General features: G+C 37.0%; 1 protein-coding gene across 1 annotated transcript; it reads left to right on the top strand.

Moving 5' to 3' along the window:
- Nucleotides 1–3,590: 3,590 nt before the first annotated feature.
- Nucleotides 3,591–7,360, top strand: LOC110461905 (sex peptide receptor-like). Its single transcript, XM_021515636.1, has one exon. The coding sequence runs from the start codon at nt 4,480–4,482 to the stop codon at nt 5,599–5,601; it is 1,122 nt and encodes a 373-aa protein (XP_021371311.1). The 5' UTR covers nt 3,591–4,479; the 3' UTR covers nt 5,602–7,360.
- The last annotated feature ends 3,056 nt before the right edge of the window (nt 7,361–10,416 follow it).

Raw genomic sequence — 10,416 nt, 5'->3', positions numbered from 1 at the left:
TCTTGATTGTTTTGCCTATTTGGAAACGTTTTTGTTGTGGCACTGTGGCTATGTACATGTAGATTGGTAGGTCCATGTGGACATCATTTTCTACTTTGTTATCGAGTCTGGTAGTCCAATTCGGGAACTTTCTATTTTGTTTTTGTCAATATATAGCTTATTTGGTCAAATTGAAAATGTTCTATTCCTGGTTACTTTGTCATTATAAAGACCACTTTGTTCTGTGACCAAACCGTTTTTATATATAAGTCCCTAGGAGTAAGGCAAGATTCATGGGCTTGTCATGGAAGCATGTTTGTGCTAATCTCTACATGTTCATCTTTTGTAATGTAAATAAGAGTATTGAGTAGGGGCCGTTTCCATGTTCTGACCCAGGGCCTAAGTCCCGAGAGGCGGTGCCGGAACCCGAGGTAAATCCTTTTAGCACTTAAGTCTCTTCATACCCTCTCTCTGTGTATGTATTTATATATCGGGGTTCTCGGTTGATTTCAAATACTTTAACTTATCTGTACACTCAAAATCCCCTATCCATAATAAATCTGGTCGCACAAACTTCATTAATAAAAAAATATTATCGCTTTACAGATGCTTTTTTAGACCAAAATTGGCAACTACTTCTGCAGTTTAGATCATATTACCTTATTTTGCACTATTTTAGGCCGAGCTTGCAAACACACATGGTTTACAGCCTGACTTTGTATTGAGCCATTCTGGCATTCAGAAGCAGTAATATTCCGAAGGCTGAAATCCACCGAGTTCCATATATCCGGTTCCATCTTCCGCCACCGGTCGCCACATCCATGCGTTGTAAAAAGTCTGAGTTTCTAGTCCAATACATACATCACAGCAAATTAGGGCGAACTCTGGTCAGTCGTTCAGGGGAAGTAAGCTTTTAAGAGAAATGAAAGACGGACGACGGACAACAGAGGGATAACGGGCGGCAGCATAAACTCACCGGTCCTTTAGATCAAGTAAGCTGATAGCGAGACCTTACTTTACACAGACGAACAAAAAGGCTCAAAGTAATAAAACCTGGAACTTGAATTTAAATAACAATAGATATTATTATGAAAGTTTGCACAATAAAATGTCTCCTTAGGGTGGAGAATATTGTCCATGCACAAAACACGATACATGTAACTGTATTGTTTAAAACTGAAACTGAAAATAAAATGACTCATTCATGCCAATGATTGAGATGAGGTTTGCAAAATGCTGTCGATTCAGAATACATGCTTGCATTAGCATTCAATGAAAACAAGATGACCAATTTATCTTCCAATATCTGCTTGTAAGCCTTAATAATGTATAATTGTAAAACGCGTTCGCGTATGTACCGTTAGTAAGAAGTACGTTAACAACTGTTTGTAGTTGAGCCAGGATTAAAAGTTTCCTGATAATTTAGTGAAAATATCGAGCACACGATGGTCTTTTAAATGTCCCAGCATAAATATTTCAACTGTAGTTACGAGCTGCAGAAGTATGAAGAACTTTGTGACACGGTATCAAACACTCTTATTTATTTCATTTTATAGCCCCTCTGCAACCATCTCTTAGAGGTATATATTTCTACACGATCAACAAGTTTATTTTTTGTCATTTTCAGAGATCAACGAAATAGGAATATGTGAGAAGAATCAATGAAGTTTTTTGTGTGATTCATATAAACATGAAGCCCAAAGATGGCAACGAGACTTTAAAACGTTAGCAATGCTTAACTGTTTTTTTTTTTTTATTTTTTTGGTTAATACACATATGTATACATACACACAGATTTCGAAATTATTTCAATGACCCTACGTGCGGTCAGACCTTTAGTATTCGAGTCCTATTCAAGTTGCTATCTTGACACCGGAATCGGAAAACAAAAAGTTAACCATAAAAAGGAGATACTTTTAAGGGTTCCTTGATTAAAATATTAAAATATTTATGATTAAAAAAAGAGTTAACTCTTGACTTGAAATTGTTGACGAATTACACTCTTGAACATTTGAGAGCAAGTCTGAACATTAAGATTAATATTCTAAGAGTAAACATATTTGGGGATCGAACCCCAGCCGTCGGTGTGGAAGGCAATTGTCTTTGTCAGCCCTGCTGTTCCTTCATGTAGATGTACACAAAGACATACAATTTTAAACCACACTGTTTGTGATAACAGTTTCAATTTACGTAAGTGATTTTATGTATACAATGTATCACAATAAAAATCTACAAAAAAGCTAAAATCCGTTATTGTTTCAATTACCATAAAACTACAAAAGGTGTTAGATTCAAATTTCCTCCCCTTCAATTGAATAAACTGCGTCATTTCTCTTCATTTAGTTTTAATTTGATACAGTCTGTATATATCTCTGATTGAACACAGATCTTTTATAATGATGATTTTTACGTTAAACATTTCTGTAACATTTCGATTTGACAATGCTTGGCTAAAGGCCGAATCTAAATGTAAAGCGATAAAGAGGCTCGGATTAGTATACTTTTATGCAGGGCTGTTTAAACTTGTTATTGTGTTGCGGGATGAGTAAGCCCTTCATGAGGCGTATTTACAATTCTTAAATACCACTAATTAGAACAAATATGCTATTCCGAAGCTTTCACAACATGCATGGTCATCGACGGGGGCCAAAAGAGTCCAATGAACGCTGGGATAATTGGACACATCGTGCCAATACGTATACTGCTACCTCTTCACACGTACATACCAGGGTGAAGGGGATACGTGTACACGAGAACAATCAAGGATGGTCAATGACAAGACAGATAATCCATGTGGATACATGTGCCGCCCATGTTAGATCCATTGATAATGAATGAGATCCCGCTGTCATCCCTGCATACAGTTACCATGACGGTAAACCAGGTTATGTAGTGGGCAGTGTGCTTAGGGGCAAGAGGGATAGGATTACATATATTGCCGTTCCTGTGATGTCTTCAAATATTTCTTGTGCTGTAAAATTATCTAATGTTAAAGGGTGAGAACAATGTGAACAGTGACATTCATGACGAATTTTATATAATAGAATTAAAACCTTTGAACCTGGCAGACAATTTATACGCCAACTAATCAAGCTAGAGGACAGAAAACAATTGGCGTTATTATTATAACTCGTCCTTATGAAATAAATCGAGGTAAAGCTTGCTGAAAGGTTTTTGATAAAATCATTCCAACTGTGTTAAAGCACTGTTGTATGTGATATTCGGAAATGGATCAACGAAATCGTAATGTCGCCAAAATGTAAATTGATTCAAGAAAGTTGACAAATATACGACTCCAAAAACACTTACTTGGTGATAAATACCCCTAGCTCTAAACAAGTTTGGTAAGCATCTCTTAGAGAAGGACAGATAGTTAGTGTGTGTAACAGATCTATATGGTAAGCGAGCTAATGGATATGTATATATGCTGAGGACGGCACCGCATCCACAGACACACCAGTCTACTGCTATATGTACAGCAGGTATCGGAGAGTTCAGATGAACTGTTTTCCAAGAAAAAACCCGTCAGGTAGTGAGTCGTATGTAAGTGATTGGACAGCGTACAAATAATGAGTTGTGAAATAGCAAGGGCGACTTTATAAAACCCATTGATGTCAAATGTAACCAATACAGAGGCGACGTGTCATAGTTACATACGTGTTAAATACTTTGTTTCCGGTAGTGCACATGCCGTGTCGACGTACACACAGACAGTGACTTTGCTTGAGGGTAGTTACGGAGCCTGGACGACGTCACACGGGAGATGACAAAGTTAGGTGTGTACTTTTCAGGACAATGCCACAAACAAGTCAAGTATACTATAAGTGCAAATGAGGACAACGTTTTGCTGATATATTCTGATACAAACCAATAGACCGTTAACAGGTTTAACAGTTCTCAATACTCCTGGACAACGGTTTAACCACTAAATACCTTCTATTGATTGAACGGGAGTGTTTGTTTCATAAACGCGTCAACGGGCCTCTGATTCCGGTTCGTATGCTAACAGAGGATAGCCACACTCGGTGGGTGACCGGGCGACTGGAAACAAGGGATTTTAGCTTCAGCCAAATTACAACAGCTAAAGAAAACTTTTTTCTGCCGAATCATGTGAGGATATCTTTAAATGAAAATATGTGTTATCCCCGAGCAGTATGTGGGCATATTCGATAAAGGACTTTGACAAAAATTGTATATGTGCGCTGAAATATATACGATAAATTGCGGACTGTACAAGTAAGTCGCCAGGTAAATATATAAAATTCAGACGCCATCCCGACAAAAAAGTTGTCAACCCAATATACAGGCGTATGTTGCTTTATATAGAAGTTCTTAATATTGTAATCGTGTTTTATATATCATTCACGGTGTACAAAGTCGGATAAAGGGACAAACATATTTGACTTTGACGTATGACCATACAGTGTGAATCAATTATCGAATGCGTGAGTGAAAACCGACTGTCGAATTCATACTTGAAAACATTTGACATTAATCGATATGGCTGTTGGGGATTATCAGGATTTTCGTCCGGAATCCGGAAATACCAGCAGCAATATTACCGTGAATCTCAAAGGTAACTTCGAGAACGAAACATGTCTACCCCACGCATACCCCTTTGCATTTGGCGTGTATGGGGTGCTATGTCCAATCATCTTCGGTGTGACGCTTATCACAAACGTCCTGGTCATTGCGGTGTTTACCCGGAAGAAGATGCGATCCCCTACAACTATACTTTTGATTGCTCTAGCAATGAGTGACACTATGTCGGGAGGGGTCATTAGTTATTTATATGTGTACATCTATGGGCTGGGTCACGCTGATACCCCTATGGATTACCCTATGTGCTATTTTTACGACTACTTGTCTCACTTAAGCTCCTTGTTCCATACAGCCTCCGTTTGGATTACCACGTGTTTGGGCATTCAGCGCTACATTGTCATAGCGCACCCCTTTGTGGGGCCAAGACTCTGTACAATCCGGGTTTCCTTGTATAGCGTGTTGGGGAGTCTGTTTCTCGCAGCAGCAATGTACACCCCAAGATTTCTCTACACGAATTACGATTTCATCCGAGTCGTTGATGAAAACGGATTTACGCAAGATATGTGCCTTTGTCATGACAATCCAGACATCTCGGAAAAGTACGAGAGACTTGTAAATATCTTTCGGTGTGCCCTCGGCCAACTGGTGCCTTGTACTCTACTGATAGTGACGACATTTCTGCTTGTCCGGAAGTTGAAATCAGAATCTAAGCGGATATTACTTTTACACGCGCACGAGGAAAACGAACGAGAGCGCCGAGACTTTCGGCAGATCAAACGGACCTCCCAAATGATTATTATCCTCGTCGTCATGTTTATACTAGTAGAACTCCCGAATGGAATGGTGTTCGCCATTTTGTTTTATGACAATACGTTATTCAGCAGTCTGACTACGTTATATCTCGCCGTCATTCTCAACGTTCTCGTTTACGTGAGTTTTCTTGTGAACTTTTGGATTTATGTTTGCCTTAGTGCGCAATTCAGAAAATCTCTCAGCGATTTACTGCAATTTCGAGAATGCTTCAAGAAAATTTCAATGAAACGAATGCATACAACAACTACATCTTTGGATTTCGACTAACTAGTTTGCATGAGCGAATTTGACAAGAATGACGTGAATGTATCAACAACATTTTGAGCCATACTACTAAGACACACCACATAGGTTTTAACACTAAATATTTCATAATTTATCCGGATTAATGAATTTCCATGCTAATATTCAAAAATGTTTTTGTTTCGGATGACACGTGACCGGAGTGACACGGTTCCTGTTTTAAAGGTTGGTATGGTCTCCGAGGGTAGCAGTGAATCGTGATTTATTTCAACGGAGAAAACAAATAAATAAGTTAAATATTCTCACCTACTGTTTGTCACAAACATTTTGTGAGCTGTACATGTTCGCGGTAATTTGTTTTAGAGTATTGACATTTGCATTTGTAAGTCGACTGTTTACCTTCTGGAAATTTCAAACTCGGAAAAAAGTCAATCTATTCCAGCACGTAGTGTAAAAAAAGTGTTCTACAGTTTTCTTTTTATCACATACCTTAGTAAATTTTCCCTGTAATGGTTTAGCTATGAATATCGGTATTATGCTTATTCTTATATTATATTTGCCCAATATGCTTGTAATTCAAAAGTTCCTGATAACTGATACACATAGTAATACGTTTATTGGAAATAAGTGAAATGAAACCTGTTACTCTTTTTAACAAATACGCTGAAAACAAATCTGTGCTGATGACAAGGTCCTGTTTTTGACTCAATCAAAGATTTGTCTCGTACACGTTAAGTTTAGCAATAATTATTTGCTTTAACGAGTTAGTCTTTACAAATACCGCACGGATTCATAATAATCGTGTTTTATTTTACTCGTAATTCAATTGTTCTGAATAAAGTTTTCTGGTGAGTCATTTATTCGAAATATTTGAGTGATGTTTAAACCGCTTACTTTGGATCAACTATCTGATCGCGATCTGAAAATAGAGAAAAAATGTGTACATAGTGGATGCTTATATTCACGTGATAATTTAGCGATTTCTCGAGTAACAAACTAGACAGCAAGCACGAATTCACTCGCGAAAAAAGGAGTTCGCAAGAGTTTATTATATTTGCGCAAATATCGCCACATACTGTTTATAATGAATACACTGAAAATTATCTACCGCAAAGTTACTAGTCTTCAGTTCTTACGACATCGCAAAAAACATTCTCTCGTGAATACCACATATGACCATTTTATTTATTTGTGAAATTTGTATCGGTGCATTATTTGAGGTTAATTTTGTTTTTATGAAGAGTATAAATGTTAGTGTAAACTGTAGCGGTTCCTGCTACACATGTATATATAACGGATTTTTACCGATTTCCGGTTTTATTTCCAACAAAACTCTACATCAGAGACATCTTTTAAATGTAACTTCATTTTGTAAACATAATACAACAGTTATCCTGATGGTAGGTTTTAATTTATTAAAGTGCCAGGCTGGTTTCTTGAACATCATTCAATATCCATTTGCTTACTTTGAAAAAGACACACAGAGGAAATCACTATGAAGGTCGAGATCCTCGTGTATCAGAACGTCTATGTTAGTGTAGGTGTAGAATGTGTACCAGCTGGCCGTTACACGCAGTTATCATTTGTGACAGGTTAAAATGGGTCGTGTCACTAACTACCTACCAGGTGTTACCAGTGTTCATGCATGTGTGTGGCAGCTCTAACTGTGTCCTCATGGATATCTCATTCATTTGCTGAAATTCAATAAAATCATTAATGTAACTACATTTAGTGAGCTTGTTCATTATGGGTAATAAAACATTGTAACACTGCCATTTAATTGTATTTGTCTTACAAAATATTTTACACTTAAAAGAGGTTTGGCGTTATGTTGAGAAATGTCTGTAATTAGCCAATCAGCCCATTAGAAATTGACTGGAACCATCCTCTGTATTCCAAGTGTCTGACAATCACTAAAACACTTTAAGATAACAATGATTGCAATGTAGTAACAACCGAAATTCAAAATGGCTGTCAAACATCCTGTAGATATATATATATATATATATTTTTATATATTTATTCTTTATTATTTATTTTAAAACATGTAGTAGAAACACGTAACTCTTATCAACATTAATGCAATGCTAGTTAAATAAATATATCTAGAAACAATCCTTATGTTCAGGAACTTAGATAACAACGAGTTCAGATTGTCCGACAGAATTAGCAAGCATCATATTATTAAGGTAAATATATAAAAACCGTTTTAACGAAATCTAACAAGTGTTGTAACGAGAGTAAACAGTTTACTGTAATATATTAAGAGTGGCAGCGTTAGTCATTAATCGAACGACCTTAATACTGAGCTTCAAAAGCCTAGTATGTGTAGTAGAACAAACCTTGCAAAGACCTTCAATTCTACATTCAAATATACCTACCAACTTTATTTAAATATCAAAAATGTTATTGACACCGTCGAATGTCCTCTCCTGAGCTTGAAGTCCAGGATACTACAGTGTCATCTACATCTTACCCCGACTTTACCTAGAACACGACCAAGAGGGGTAGCTACGACTTAGCTTACAATGACCATGATTATATCGATTTTTTGTTATCATGAACTTTCCTGTTTTTAGTGGTATGGTCCCTGCTTCTCCAACTTACGGTGCTGACATGTTGCAGTTTATCTTCGATTTCCTGTAGGTCCGACATTTTTTATGCCTTTTCGGGTATACAGTAACTTGTTGATTTTCTGATGGCTGCATGCGCGAGGTTATTTAAGGATTGAATTCTATTTTGTAGAGGTTTATGGGGTATACACCTCAATTGGTTTTGAGACAAATTTTATGAACTGCGAAGCAGTTCATTTTGAATTTGTCTCAAGACCCATTGAGGTTTATACCCCATAAACCTCCACAAAATTGGATTCTATCCTTATACTTGCATTCAGAGCGATATTGATATTTGTTCGGTTAATTTCTAAAATATCGGTCTTGTGCAAGTCTAACACCACGGAAGGTATCAAAACTTATGACGTCATCATTCACTGTGAGACGTCGTCCTGTTAAGATGAATAAGCAAATTAAGATGTAAATTATTTTTTGAATTCAATTAAATACTTCTGACAAAAAAACAAAAAATTGAAAACAGTTTATTAATGGAACTTCTTCCCGCGCTCCGCGGAATAAGAGAGTAATTAGGTTGATAATATACTGATGTATTCATACGCCAACTGAAAAGTTCATTGAAAAATAACCCTTTAAATGTTAAGTAGGTATATTGAGTCCAAGTTAAGTAGAAATGTAAATATTTGCATATGCGTCATGAAAAGACTTTTGGTAAACACGTATTGTTCATAAGATAAAAACAGGTGCCTAGTGATCTGTTTAATTCTTTAATAGTTGATTCAGTATTAGTGTGGACCCAGTGGTGATGCTACATGATTTACTTTTGCCAATCTAAGGCCGATGAACGAGATGCATAAGAATACACCAACTTAACACACACACGGCGTCTCCTGCGTTACTTTGGTACATCAAACTAAAAGGCAAGGTGGCTGTGATCACTTGAAAATAAATGTCTTACCGAATCTCTATAGCCTCTCCACAGATTGGCTACTGACCTGATGCTGTCTAGAAAAGGCACATGGACAGGGTTCACTGAAAAATATAGACACATCAAGATATAGTGCAATTGTCCTGTCAGAACCGTGGAGAGTGATGCTGCATTGACATCACCACTAACCTTCCTCTCGTATTTAAGGTCAAATTCCACTAAAGAACCATGTGGGTTTTTTTCCGAGTACGGGTCTTTATTGGTTTTGTGAGCGTGCAAAGATATGACTAAAAGGCCTCCAAAGACTATTGCAAGATTGCAATTCCGGGGAAAAGAACAAAAAAAATTGACAGGCTAAAAAGAACTGCATAATCATAGAATGCAACAAAGTTAGGGACGAGTATAATCAGGTATTTCCTTCTGTACCTTTTTCCTGTTCACCACCAGGACACTGAAAATGGTTTGTTGTCCCTATGACGCACGTAGGACCTCTGCCTTTTTTCCCTTTTTATTATAATCTATACTCATTGATAGGTTATCACTCCAGCTTCCGTTTCCACGTTTTGACATTACAGTATGATGGCACTTTAAATGGTTCGTGAGTTGTCCAATTGTCAGTGGACGTTAGCAATATTGGCGGCGGCTCAGTACCTCACTTCCGGTCAAGACTTGATGCTGTTATACGACTTGTGTTAGGTTAAGGCAAACATTAGGCCTAGGAATCGTCTTACAAAAAATAGATTTATATGTTAATACATACAGGATATAGGCTCCTTCTCTCCTCTGTATTTCTCTCCTATCCCTCCACTCCATACTAAATTCGTTCTACTCATCTGGATAACCCAACTACTCGGTAGTGAAGCGAACGTAAAATCAATCAATCAATCAAGCAATCAAGCAATCAATCAATCAATAGAACACGTAAATCCTAAATCTATCCACATGTCTACTGAAAGGTATGATTTGATTTAGATGCAGTCTGTAGTGATTGAAGGCCTACTTCTAATTTACAAACCCACGCTATATTTTTGTAGTGACAGGACGGTGTTGAAGGATGTCTTGAATGATCTTTTTTTTCAATAATATGCTCAAACAAATTTGATATGACCATTTGTAATTTTCTTTCTTTCTTGATTTTTGCTCTAGTTGAAAGCTTATTGTGACATCAAATTTATTGTTCCATTTGACGTCATCTGATTGTTCCTTTCAAATGTGTTATGATTGTCATGTAATTGAGCTATCGATCATACCATGTGGGATAATCGAGAAATTGTAACCTCGGAAGATAACAGCCGAAAAAATAATTTGAAGCAAATCTTTAAAAAGTAAGAGAAAAAACAT

Source organism: Mizuhopecten yessoensis, unplaced genomic scaffold, assembly GCF_002113885.1.
Source record: "Mizuhopecten yessoensis strain PY_sf001 unplaced genomic scaffold, ASM211388v2 scaffold10703, whole genome shotgun sequence".
In the NCBI taxonomy this organism is placed as follows: Eukaryota; Metazoa; Mollusca; class Bivalvia; order Pectinida; family Pectinidae; genus Mizuhopecten; species Mizuhopecten yessoensis.
Note: the sequence above shows the minus strand (reverse complement) of the source record. Positions and strands in the feature narration are given on the sequence as shown.